This window comes from Schistocerca piceifrons, chromosome 4 (genome assembly GCF_021461385.2).
Source record: "Schistocerca piceifrons isolate TAMUIC-IGC-003096 chromosome 4, iqSchPice1.1, whole genome shotgun sequence".
Classification (NCBI taxonomy): Eukaryota; Metazoa; Arthropoda; class Insecta; order Orthoptera; family Acrididae; genus Schistocerca; species Schistocerca piceifrons.
Window position 1 is genome coordinate 400,914,795 of NC_060141.1, and position 14,637 is coordinate 400,929,431.

Sequence of the window (14,637 nt, forward strand, 5' to 3'; positions counted from 1 at the left end):
GGAACTTTCCCTGCAGTACATCCTACTTTCCTGTAACACTCCTGGCCTCAACCTTCATTAGTCACTGTCCTCTCCCATCCATCCCCTTCCCTGTTCCCATTCCGGCACTAAACTGCCGTCATTCCACTTAAACACACAGTCGTGTGTGTGTGTGTGTGTGTGTGTGTGTGTGTCTTGTTGACAAAGGCCAATGGCCGAAAACTTTAATTGTGAGAGTCTTTTTGTTGTGCCTATCTGCAACACAGCATCTCCACTACATGGTGAGTAGCAACTTTCCTTCTCATAATATTGTTTCATTCCATCCTGGATTTTCCATTGTTTAACAATTAATTACCCTTTTTATACTATTAAATAAATTTTCCCAGGACAGCTGACACCACTCATGTGTTGCCTACATAAAGGACCAATGGTTGGAGAGGGTGGCATAATTTTGACATCTACAGTTTAATTAATATGAAAATGCCCAAGATTGTTTAGCCCAGTAAACTTCCCCGGCCACGTTGGTCGTGGGAGCCTAGTCATTCACGGTGGAGTCACACCAAGGTGCAGCACCCAAGTTTACAATTAGCCACTATCCAGCCCATTCAGCTGCAGTTTCTGAACAAGTCTAGAGTGCGAGAGTCATTGCATGGCAGTTTCCGCCATTTTGTTGCAAATGTTGTTCTCCAACACTTTGGGACCAACCTTGTGATTAGCCATCCATGATCTATCCTTCATGATTTGTGCTAGGAAGTGCACAGCAACTACTGAGTTGTGACTGTGCTATTGTGACATCTGCACCACTGCAAATCCACAGTCATAATGAGGTAAGCTTTATTGTTTGATCCCCATTTTCTGTTATGTGGGTGATATCTTAAGGAAGACAATGTGACAGGGCTACCTCTCAACAACAATACTATACAACTACATTACCAGAATCCACTCACTTTCAGTTGGCTGTAGCTTCTGTGTTATTGTTCTTTTGTTTAACTGATTACAAGACAACAAGACACCTTTTGTTGGAGAGGAAGTCTAATGCCAGTGCAGCCCATGGACAGTAGATCAGCAAGTAAGTGATCTGTCAAGGAACACAGACTGTTAGTACATCTCCAAAAACCATTTATTCCCCCTTCTTATAGCCTGTGCAAAAATAGTCCAGTTACATGTTTTGTTGGTTTGTTCTACCCTGAAATATCCATAAGCACGATGCTACAAAACTTACGGTTTCATGGAAAACACAAATCTGAATATGCCTGGATTAGTTCACATTTAAGAAATAGGATGCAGAGAGTTACACAATGCTGTGCATGTAATTCACAGTGGTGTGCAATAACGTCCTCATGGGGAGAAATTAAAATGAGAATCCTACAAGAGTCAATCATGCGTTGTTCTTGCTCTGCGTTCATGCTTGACAATTTTATTTCAGACTGGAGGCAGAATTAGACATTTTTTAATTGATGTTAGCATTATTATCACATTGAACAAATCAAGAGAGAAAGTGCTGTTATGAAACTTACTGAATGGTTTTACACAGATGGGCCAGTTGCAGTTGGGCAGGAGAGGAGGGAGGGAGGGAGGGAGGGAGGGAGGGAGGGAGGGAGGGAGGGAGGGAGGGAGGGAGGGATGGAGAGGAGGAGAGAAGAACACTATTCATCCTGTTTTTTACTGTTAAATGTTACCTTCTCTGAAGAACAAAGTGTGCCAGTAAGTAATAACAAACAGGCCCACCTGGTTGGCCGTGTTGTCTAACACATGGCTTTCCGGGTGGGAAGGAGCACCTGGTCTCCGGCACAAATCCGCTCAGCAGATTTGTGTCAAGGTCCAGTGGACTGGCCGGTCTGTGGATGGTTTTCAGGCAGTGTTTCATCTGCCTCGGCGAATGCGGGCTGGTTCCCCTTATTCTGCCTCAGCTACACTATGTCGGCAATTGCTACGCAAACAAGTTCTCCACATACTCGTACACCACCATTACTCTACCACGCAAACATAGGGGTTTACACTCGTCTGGTGTGAGACATTCCCTGGGGGGTCCACCAGGGGCCGAACTGCACAATAACGCTGGGTTCGGTGTGCGGCGGTGGAGGGGTGAAGTGGACTGTGGTAGTCGTCATGGGGTTGTGGACCACTGTGGCTGCGGAGGAGACGGAGCCTCTCCATCGTTTCTAGGTTCCCGTTTAACATACAATACAATACATACAATAACAAACAGGACAGAAAATTGTAATTTCTTATGTGTGCTTAGTTACGGAAATTTGAAATAGAAACATCATATAGTAGCTGAATTGTTTAGGTTTAGTTAATTTCGCATTCTATAAATGTATAAGTTTACATATTTTGTAAACTTTTAGTCATTGATGTCCTATGGCATAACACACCCGTGTTTCTTAAAAAATTTAAAGAACTCCTGAATGAATCAAAACTTAGAGAATATGTAGAAAAATGTATCTGCAGAAAGTGACAAAAGTTGCAGAGCAGTGGTATATATGTGGATCCAGCAGTGCCCTCTCTTGTGTGATCAACTGCTAAATGCCTCCTCAGTGTGGTGAGTAGCAATCTGTCCTAATTAATAATGTTATTCACTTCTGGATCTTCTATTGTTTGAATATAGAAACATAAATTGACAACAGAAGGGAATAGCGGGAATACAGAATCCATAATACCTAACATTTGCTGCACTACAGTGTTCAACTCTGCAGATACAGTATACAAAGTACTGGAGCAAAATAGTGATGAATAAAAATCCAGAGCCTTGCTGTTTTGAAGCAGTGAACAGATATTCTTCTTCTTCTTCTTCTTCTTCAGCTATATATGTTGTACACCATAGCAGTATTCTTCAGAAATTTGGATGTACCACAACACAGTCACATGCTGGTAACTCTCACCACAACATAATTGCCACTAATTAACACTAGAGACTCCGCATCCATCATCTGTAAACGTAAGCATATTTCCCCGCAGACTTACACACAATACAGCAGTGTAAGCATCGCTTCAGATGATGGCGCAATCACGGAGCTATTTTCCTACACCAAACACATGCCACTTGGAAACTGATTGTGTACTCTTCTTCCAGGCATGCTTATAACTGGCTGTCCAACATAAAGCCAGCAGAGATCCCACCAAATACCCATCCTGGATACCAACTGTTTGCATGGGCAGCCAAGCTGACTTAGCCTCAAAGGACTCTACTAGCAGCATGCTCTTTAAGTTGTCCTGAGCAGTCACTACCTGCCACCAACCACAGCCTCATGGTTCCAGTTCCACATGCACCAAGACCCACCATGTTGCCACTGTGCAACCGCTACTCAACCACCATGCCGCCGCCACTTCTGGCACCAGCTTCATCAACCACTGGTCCTACCCTACCCATCAACATCGTCATACTATCAACCTGTCCTATGGCCTCCCTTTTTCCTCCTGCCTTCTGTGGCTGTCTTAGCACTTTTCCTACACTCCATTGTAGTTTTTTTATCTTTGTTCTTTTTTTACTTCCACTCACTCCAGTGCACGCCAGCATACGTCATCACACACAAAGTGCACCACATTTTATCCTTGCTTCCCTTAGCATTCTCCAACACATGCTGGTCCACACCACTGTTTTCCTCTGGGCTCCAACATGCATCACCCAAGCTCCAAGGTGCACCATTGTGCACCACTGCACTCCAACACACTCGACTATGTGCCACTGTCCCTCAACACTCACAACTGCACTCCAATATTCACCAACACATCCCAATACCCACCAAAATGCTCCAACACCACCGACGACATCACTCCAATGCATAGTGATGCGCATATCCATGCTCACCCCTGCACACTTTTTTCTTCCCCAGATCACTGGCACCCAATCAGTTACTAATCCCCCTATCTATCTCCTGTGTTCCCTTACACTTCTCAGTTTTTCTACACCTTCTCCTCAATCACTGCCATTCAAACTGTGCACCCAATCACAGCAAAATCTCTTTCCATTGTGTTTAGGCACATAGTGGCCAATCCCACAACAGTCCTCACAGAGCTCTCACTGGCAGCTGGCTCCAAGCTGAACGCCTTGTGTCTCCCCACCAGCAACTGCCTTGGATCACGCCGTGCTGCCCAGTTGCTGACACCCAACACCTCGGAGGCACCACTGTCCTCAAGGTCACACTACCACCAGCATTGTGGTCCCTCTGCCATCTGACAGTCACCCTCTTCCCACCACAACTGACACTCCCATCCATATGACACAGCTGTGGCTGGACTCTCTCCAAGGGTGGCATTGCTCCGAACCACCTCCAGCTCAAATTTTTGGTACATCTGTCCTCTTCTGCCTCCCAGCTGTCTGCCCTCCGAATGCCACATCTCCCACTTCGAGGGGCTGGCATAGCTGGCCTACCTTGGGAGGACATCACAACCCGCTCAGCTGGACACCGAGGACTATCACCACCTGGTGTTTCTGCATGTGACATCTAACATCTCATGTGCCTGTGGTGTGCGGTGCCAACCGCAATCCACTGGTCTATGTCTGGAAATGCACCTACGTAGTCCACCTCTCCACCAGCTGCCAGACATATGTCTCCTCTGGCTGCACCCAACACTACACCTTCCATTCAGGGGGTAGATACATCTGGCCTCCCTAAAGAGGGTGTTGCTCTGCACCCCCACAGTGCCTTCACCACAGTTTCCCAATGGTCGCCTCCCCAAACACCTCTGCTGCAGGCCCAGCCACCAACACCACTCGCCTGACCACCTCCATTGCCAGCCCAGCCACATCTGGTGCCAGCCTTCACAATGCAGATATCTGCCGACACCTCTCTGGCCTTGTCATTCTGCAGCACTCTGGCGGTCCCAGACTCCGGTGCCACTCCACATACCTCATCTTTGGGACACACTCTCACCTTGCTTCCTGGAGATGACTTTGCGATCCCTCCCCTATGGCAATAGGGGTACCTCTTGAAAATTCAAGAGTATCATAGCATATTCAGCCTACAGTCAATGTCTCGCCAAAGACTAGAGACTCCACATCCACTGTCAGTAAACATAATTATATTTACTGGCAGACTTGCAGAAACTCCACACAATATAGTTGTGTCAGCATCACCCCAGACAACACCGTGGTCAAAGAAAATGTTTCTGTACCAGGCAAGTGTCTCCTGGAAACTTCCGCCAGGCGTGCATATAACCAGGCCACCACTGTACAACCAGGAGAGTTCCCGCTGAGCTCCTGTCCTGGATACAAGCCATCTACATAAGCAGCCAAGCTGTCAGTCTGGTGCTGAGCGCCATGGGTTTCGAATCTGCACCAAACGGCATGACCACTAAAGGTCTCTGCAGCAGTCACGTCGTTAGCCATGGCTGCGCACGCTCTTGGCCCTGAGTCTAACATGAGGGCGCCACTGTGGAGCACATGGTCCCAGCGGCCAATAGCGACATACCCTGTCATGTTTTTAGGCGGCTGCCTCTCACGCAGTGAGGCACTCTGTTATTTGCGTTGAGTCGGCTGATATTTCACTTACAGACATCGTGTTTCATTGCATGTGTTGACTTCCTGTTTGCAAGTGGACATTGTTTTGGTTTCATGAGGTTATCTCTTGTGACCCCGTAGCTTAACACTTTGTTGTTGATCTTTTAGTCTTGCTCAGTTGTCTGTCGTCATGCTTGTCCTTCCATTCCCATTTGTACATCTTGTTTGTTCGCAGGCCGCTCCCATTCGGTCCTGCCACGTTACACTATCATTATGCAGCCAATGTTCAACCACCAACCACAATCTCACTGGGCACCACCTGCCCAGCATCCTTCGAACTGCTCAGCTGTCAGCAGGTGCAGATACTGCTTACCACTGACCACTGCCTCGTGGGGCTCAGCATCTGTTGATGTTGTGAGACATTTCCTATTTTGGTGATGAAATTTAGACTGTGAGTGAACTTCCCATTGGTGGATACTGTGTTGACTCTCTTTCTTGTAGTCACGTAATTATTCATATTTTCTAGTCATCAAGCACTGTCTCCTACTTTCTTGTTATTCATGTTCTACGTTCAATGGCATAATAAAAACATTGCGTATTGCAGGTGGTGTGTCAGTAAGTATTGTTCCATTTGTGGTTACGAACATAAAACCATAGTTTATTTCCAGCCCATTTTCTGTTGGTCTTTCATGACTCCATCTTTCTATCTGGTTCTTGGTTGACTTCGACCTAGTTGACCATCTGGATTGCCGCTTAATTTTCTTTTGGCTAATCCTTCATCACTCATCCATGCTATTTGTCCCAGCCATCTCAATTTGGCTAATTTCATTTTCTTTTCGCTAATTTCATTTTCTTTTAATAAGTGTATCTTTATATACAGTGTACAGCTCAAGATTATACCTCTTACGCCATCTTTCTCTTTTTCACGTTGGGCCAATGATTTTGCAAAATATATTTTTCTCAAAGGTATGTAGCAATTCAGTATATTTTATGTTAAAGGAGAAGTTTCCAGGGCATAAGTAAGCACTGGTCTTGTAAGTGTAACACGTAAAATAAGAGAAATGCAACCACTCACTTATAGCGGATCAATGCATGGACCACAAACAGAAAACAGCTTTCACGCTACTTTCTGCGCACTCTCATTTTCTAGCAGAAGCACACACAATGAAACAGGCACACATACACTCCCACGAGCACAGCAAGATTGGTTATTGACACTCAGTTACTGAAAGCAGTTGCTTGACCCGATGGAAGTGGAGAAGGGGTAGAGAAGAGCACAAGAAGTAGGAACAGGTCAGCAGAAGTTTAGGCCAGGGGGATTGTGAGGGTGGAGGATGTGGTGAAAAGACAGTTCCTATTTGGATAGTTCAGAGAGACATGTGCTGGAAGAGAATATCCAAATGGCTCGCATAGTGAAGCAACTGTTGAGGACATTTGTGCTGCGATGTACAGCATGTTCAACAACTGGATGTTCAAGTTTGCAGTTTGCCACAGTTTGGCCATGTGAGTAGACAACTGGTTACTTGTCATGCCTATGCATAATGCTGAACAATAATTGCAGTGTAACTGATGTATAACATGGTTGCTTCCACATGTGGTCCTGCCTTTATGGGTAGGAAATGCTTGTGACTGGAGACTGTGGTAGGAAATGGTGGGTAGGTGTATGGGTCAGGTCTCACACCTGGGCCGACTACAGCCAAACTGCGACAAAAAGCAAACGCTGACCATCCAGCTGCACATGCTGCCCACCACAACACAAATGACCTCAATAGCTGCTTCACTACATGGGCCGTTTGATATTCACTCCGAGCACAAGTTTCTCAGAACTATTCAGATAGGAAGTGTCTCTCCACCACTCTCACAATCCCACTGCCCTGAACCTCCAATAACCTGTTCCTACTGCCGCACCTTACTGTTTCCCTTCTCTCTTCTCTCCGCATCACTCCTTCTCCATCCATATTGTGCACTGCCTTCTCTCACAAATTATCCCCCACCCCCCCATGTGTAGGTGCTCTCTCTCTCTCTCTCTCTCTCTCTCTCTCTCTCTCTCTCTCTCTCTCCCTCCCCCCACCCCTTGACCTCTCCTCCCCCTCCACTATGTAATGCTTCTCCCTTCTCTCTCCCCCCCTCCCTTACTCCCTCTTGATCTTCACCTTTCTCTCTTCTTCCCCCTCCATTTCCCCTCCTCTCCCTCTTCCTATATTTCTTCCTGCTCTGTCCTCTGTACTTGTTTTGTCTTCCTGTGCAGGTGCAGAGATATCTGTCCAATGACTAGCTTCTTTTCTGTTACCCCTTTCTGGAATCCTTCCCTACCACTTTCCCATCTCCATGAACTCAGACAACTGCTTTCAGTAACCAGGTATGAATAATCAGTCTTGTCATCACCGTGTGCACATTTGGGTGTCTGTATGGTTGTACGTGTGTGAATGTGTCTGTTGACAGCTATGAATCACTGTTTAACATCATAGGATGTGTCATTTGAGTATGTGGCTATCAATCATTGACATTTAACTGACTCAACTTTCTCAAAAGTATAATTAGCCAATGTTATTGAGGGTGGCATGCTCTCCTTAAATGTTTTCCCAGCAGCCCTATATGTTGTTTTCTGTTGGTTAACATTCAATCCCTTATTCCTATTTACCTGCTCAAGCACCATGAATATCTCCTCAATTGCTTTCCAAGTTCATGTAACTACATCTACATCATGGACACAAGCGAGTGCCTGCACTAATTTACAAAAGTTCATTCCCCATGCTCATCAGGTTTGCATCCCTCATACCCTTCTCCAATGCAACATCGAATAGGAGACACACCAGTGCACCTGCTTGCCTCAATCATCTCCTATATCTAGTGTGTCAGTCATTATTCCTCCCATTCTTATATTATTTTACACATTGTTCATTGTCATTCTAATAAGCTTTAATGATTTTTCAGTTCCCAATTCAGTCAAAACATGATACAGTTACTCTCTGTCTATGCTTTCATATATTGCTTTTTAGACAGTGAAGGGGTGATGCAAGCCGATCCCAAATTCAATTTTCCTTTCTAAAATTTGTCATAAGGTGAAGATAATCTATAGTTGACTTCTCTGGGAGAAATCTACAACAATATGAGCCAGTCTCCCTCTGAACATTTGGAAGGTGATGGTTGAAGAGTGTGTCAGAGGATCCATAATACTCCAAGTTTAATATAGTAATTCCTTGAGGGTTGTCATACTACAATATACTTCCTTTCTTGTATATAGGGCACATAATTCTGCTGGAGCAATTTCTCCTCATCTCATACTGAAGCAATTAGCTTTAGGAGAATATGTTCTGACTGGCTGCCAGCTTGCTTCAGCATTTCACTGCAATAGTATCTGTTGTTAGCAACTTATTGTTCTTAAATTTCTTCCAAGCAATTGTCACCCTTTCCAGAGTTGAAGGGACAGGATTTTTGTCTAGGTAATTTATTCCTTGGGAGTCAGTGAAGTCTCTTGGTATCATTATGGCATTGAGGGGTTTACCAAAATGTCATTTCCCCTCACTGATGATTTTCTCTGTTTCAGCCATTATCAAGCTAGTTTTCTCTACTAGGTGTTTCTGGGCAGCATATACCTTCCCATAAATGTTCCTGTTCTCATTCTTGGTTCACAGAAGCTCCAGTTCTTTTATTTATGATTTCAACCATTCTTTCTTTTATGTTGACTGAACCTCTTTTCAGCATTCTTTTTTTCTTTTTAATAAACTTCCATCACTTCTCTTGCACAATTTCATTGTACAGATTTTCCCTATGCATTGTTCTTTTCCTCTGTTGCTATCTAATACTTAATATCAAACCATAAAATCTTAAGCATCATGCCTCAGTTTGCAGAGTTTCAATTGTTGACATCTTCACTGCATTCTTTATGATTTCCCATTGATATTCAATATTACTGCACTCTTCTGCCTTTTCAAGAATCTGTGGTATCTTTTACTGGTATTTTTCTCTTTTTGGTGGATCTAGAGCTATTGTATTTATGTTTGTTACTTCAGGTTCCTTAGTGCCCATATCGAAAAGTGGTCTGAATCTCGATTTGAGTGTCTGAAACTCCTTGCATCCATGAGATCTGGCTCATGCGTTGCATCAATCAACGTATGATCAATCAGGTTACAAATATTCCTGTTGGATAATTTATATGGTCCCTTGTGAGCAATCTTTGTGTGGGAACAATGAGGAGCCCACAGCCATGTTTCATGACATCGCAAATAAGATGAGCCTTGTTCAGTTATTACTGTTGTGGTGTGTTTGCTGTGGGGTCTAGTTATTGGTTTAAATACCTGTTCTCTTCCTATCTGAGAATTTAGGTTACCGGAAACTATTTTTACATCATGGCCTGGGCAGCCATCATTTGTTTTTTACAGGAGTTCTTACTCCTTTCTCAGCTTCTCTGGTTGGTGCATATGCATTGATTGTAGAATAATTGAAATATTTCCCCTTAATCCTGTGAGAGTCTTGAACTAATAAGTATGAGCCCCATCACAAGATACTTAAACTGGTGGTGTACCACAAATACACATACTGTTCAGAGCTTATGCTTCTATCATACAGCTGTACAATATGCTAGCTGCTCACTTTTCTAGAGTCCACTATTGGTCCACTTTACTTTTAGCAGAGCCCTAATATTTCATTCCAGTTACCTATTTTGATCTAGTAGCATCCCCAGGCATTCTGGGCAATGCAGAAACCTCATATTCCAGGTTCCAATACATAAATCTGAATCATGAATTATATTTCTACTCTTCCTTGTATGATTTTATTGTTCATTATCATTGTCCTTTCCCTTCCTATGTTTGTCTCCATTGACCAGTCCAGCTTTCTTTATTGATGTTTCATGAGTTCAGTCCAGCTTTCTTTATTGATGTTTCATGAGTTGAGTTAGTTTTCCATAGTGGGTTGTCAACCCTATCTCTTTCAGCAGAGGGGTAATTTTTAATCAGAGTTTTCATTCCTTAGCCTTTGGGGAACCAACCCCACATACTAAAAGACAGCAATATCTTCACTGAAGACCCATTAATGACCACTTTTTAGGTTTCCTCTTGGGGCTCCACAGTTATTGAAATGGCCTCAAGGAGCACATAGTCCCCACTGTACATCACAGCTAATACAGTGAAAAGATTGTTAAGTATGCAATTTTAACAATATGATTGTATACAAATAACATAAACGAAAACCTACAGAAGTAAATTTTATCATATTATGGTTGCTGGAATGGTAAGGCTGCAATGGTCAAGTAAAGTTCATAAAGAAGAAGAGAGGATTACAATTAGACATTTGTAGGAACAACATATACCGCAGCACATGGACTAACACAATGTACTTTAGTATGGCATCAGATTTTTATTTTTGTGAATGTATCAAATAATTTTACAGGTTCTTAATGCATTCATGCAATACTGCGCCTAAAGCATCTAGAAATTTCATGTGCAATTTGAATGGGGAAAAGGAGGGAGGTAGAGGGAGAGGGAGACAAGATCGAAAGGGGGGCATATGGGATGTGGTTTCACAAACAGTGAAGGCCCAACCTTCTCGACAAGCTTCAAGAGTACATATTATTTTCAATAATCATTATTTCTATTTCAGTTGTGTACATAATAGCAATTCAATGCATCCAGAACAATATACTGATACCTTGTGTTCCGACAATGTCCATATGCAAGTGAGCTAGACCTGTTGCTATGGAAAGGGACATTCGGATCATGCCAGCTGTGTCCACAGTGCACCTATTCAAGTAGTCAAAAAGGGAGCCATTTTCATGATAATCTGTTATGAGCCACAGCTGTGTCCATGTTCCATTGTCTGAAATAAAGAAGTCACAATCAGCAATGAACTAAACAATTTTAGGTACTTCCCAACAAACCTAGTAATATTTATGCACTGCGCCATCTTGAAGTACAAGATAACATATTTACATTCACCTACATTTGCATTTACAACTCACTATCTGCTTTATGGAGGTTAATGTAAACAAGCTTCTTCCACATTTATATACCATCTTCCATCCCCGCCCGCCCTCCCCCCTCCCTCCCTCCCTCTCACATCACTGCAACTTTATTATGAACAAATAAAGATTATTATTATTATTATTATTATTATTATTATTATTATTATTATTATTATTATTCAATGGGGTATGTCAAAAAGGACATTACAACTATGAAATGGTATAAAAATTCATCAAAATAACTTACAGAATCAGTAGATGTGTCATTTTGTAGCCAATAATCTCAATTTTGATACACATAGAGCATCAGTACTGCATTCAACCAACATGAGTGCCAGCATAGCGCACAGTTACAATGGCTACTTTCACTTGTGCAGAGTGTGCTCACTATGTGTATTGGTTTTGAAAACTATTTAATTTCACAGATTGACAAAGATAACCGAGATGGGATGGTTTACTACCAACAAGACAGTGGACCTCATTTCCTCATGGAAGTTTGAGGTTTCTTCAATAATTGCTTCCCAGGTCTGTGGATTGGCCATGAAGGACTACTCACATAACAGCCTAGTTCCCCAGACATGAAACCACTGGATTTCTTCCTTGCTCTGGGGTCCTGGGGTCCTATTAAAGATCATATATATGTTTCTCCTGTACCAAACAATTTAGCTGACCTGAAAAATCTAATCTATGTGACCATTGCACAAGTTACACTCAATTTGCTGCAACGAGTGTGGGAAGAAATCGATTATCAGTGGGATGTTTGCTGCATCACAAATGGTAGTCATATGAAACCAAAATGACACTTGACACTATTATGTGAAACCTGAGATTGTTTGCTACAAACTAGCACATTTAACGATTCTGTAAGTTATCTCCATAAATTTCTATACCATTCCAAAGTTGTACAGTTCTTTTGTCTCACCTTGCGTTTGTGGATAGCAGTGACAAAGTGATTTCCTGTAATCTTCTTCATGCTTAAAGTTCCCTAGTTTTATCATTGCGATCTTTGTAAGTGGGTGTAGTCTACATCCTGTGATTCATTCTCAGGGATACAGTCTCTGAATTTTAACAGTAGTTAGCTGCATGATGTGAAATGAGTTCATTTCATCAGATTCCATTTAAATGTACTAGTAATCTGTTTTTTTTTTTTTTTTTAATAGTAAAATCCACTTAAAACAGCAGACCCTCTTTCAAGTTTCCTTTCTTATACAACACTTGGTAAATATCGCAGGCATGTGAGTGATAACAGTTAACAAACTAAGAGTTTCAATACAAACTACAGGGTGATCAAAAAGTCAGTATAAATTTGAAAACTTAATAAACCATGGAATAATGTAGATAGAGAGGTAAAAATTGACACACAGGCTTGGAATGACATGGGGTTTTATTAGAACAAAAAAAAAAAAAAAAAAAAAAAAAAAAAAAAAAAAAAAAAAAAAAAAAAAAAAAAAAAAAAACAACAAAGTTCACAAAAGTCCGACAGATGGCGGTGGACAGCAAAACTGCTACCGTGACGGGTGAGAGGTACGCCGATATGTTACAGAATCGCATCATCCCCAGCCTGGCTGATAAACACCTGCTGGAACGTACAATGTTTATGCAGGATGGTGCTCCACCCCATATTACTAGACGCGTGAAAGATCTCTTGCGCGCATCGTTCGGTGATGATCATGTGGTCAGCTGCCACTTTTGTCATGCTTGGCCTCCCAGGTCCCCAGACGTCAGTCCATGCGATTATTGGCTTTGGGGTTACCTGAAGTCACAAGTGTATCATGATCGACTGACATCTCTATGGATGCTGCAAGACAACATCCGACGCCAATGCCTCACCATAACTCCGGACATGCTTTACAGTGCTGTTCACAACATTTTTCCTAGACTACAGTTACCGAGCAAGGTGGCACAGTGGTTAGCACACTGGACTCGCATTCGGGAGGATGACGGTTCAATCCCGTCTCCAACCATCCTGATTTAGGTTTTCCGTGATTTCCCTAAATCGTTTCAGGCAAATGCCGGGATGGTTCCTTTGAAAGGGCACGGCCGATTTCCTTCCCTATCCTTCCCTAACCCGAGCTTGCGCTCCGTCTCTAATGACCTCATTGTCGACGGGACATTAAACAACACTAACCTAACCTAGACTACAGTTATTGTTGACGAATGATGGTGGACATATTGAGCAATTCCTGTAAAGAAAATCAGCTTTGCTTTGTCTTACTTTGTTATGCTAATCATTGCTATTCTGATCAGATGAAGCGCCATCTGTCAGACATTTTTTGAACATTTGTATTTTTTTGGTTCTAATAAAACCCCATGTCATTCCAAGTGTGTGTGTCAATTTGTACCTCTCTATCTACAGTATTCCGTGATTTATTCAGTTTTCAAATTTATACTGACTTTTTGTTCACCTGGTACATGAATCATGTCATGAGGAAGGCAGATGCCAGACAGAGATTTGTCAGAAGAATCCTAAGAACATGTTATTCATGCATGTAGGAGGCCACTTACAAAACACTGGATCAACCACGGCTTGAGCATTCTTTCTCAGACTGGTATGTTTAGCAAATTGGGTTAATGGAAGAAATGCATAAGATTCATAAATGAGCTACACTATTTGCCATTGGTTTGTTTAGTGAACGTGCAGCATCACTGAAATGCTCAACAAATTTCACTGGTAGATGCTACAAGAACGGCACCATGCATCTCAAAGATTCTTACTCCAGTGTGTATCAAGAAACATATTACTTCCTTCATCTTACATCTCACCACGGAAATATTTGGCTGTATATATAGGAACACTGACACTATCCTTCATATGTATCATCTTCTAATGGAACAGGAAGATAATGTCAAATGATTTTGGTATACCATGAAACCTCCACCATGCTCGATGTTGAGGCTTGCAAATTACAAATTCAAATGTAGATTTCTTCTGCAGAATAAATTAACAAATCTAAAACTTTTCACTGGATTTAAAAGCAAAATTGATATTTCCTATTTCCACAATTTGGAAAACATCTGTCAACAAAATCTTGTTAAAAATTTTCAACAAATGTTGCACTTTGCACCTTACATAACACCTACACTGGGGTTGGCCAAGGTGTGCAAAACTTCACATGAGCAAAACATGCATGCAGTCTGGGGTTCAACCTGTCTCAACACTACTCCGTATGTCCCTGCCACTATGTCTACCACACCTTTACCCAATCCTTCTTGGAGCTACTCAGTGCACTGTGACATTTAGCAGTGTAATGTGCCA

At 42.4% G+C, this 14,637-nt stretch overlaps 1 protein-coding gene across 5 annotated transcripts in view; it reads right to left on the minus strand.

Annotated features, from left to right (window-relative positions):
- Nucleotides 1-14,637, minus strand: part of LOC124794648 (TGF-beta receptor type-1) — a 189,102-nt gene that overhangs the window by 43,857 nt on the left and 130,608 nt on the right. For all 5 annotated transcript variants that reach the window (XM_047258167.1, XM_047258165.1, XM_047258170.1 and 2 more), the window contains one exon: nucleotides 11,069-11,236. In XM_047258167.1, coding sequence (XP_047114123.1) covers nucleotides 11,069-11,236 — 168 coding nt within the window. The remainder of the gene's footprint in view (nucleotides 1-11,068; nucleotides 11,237-14,637) is intronic.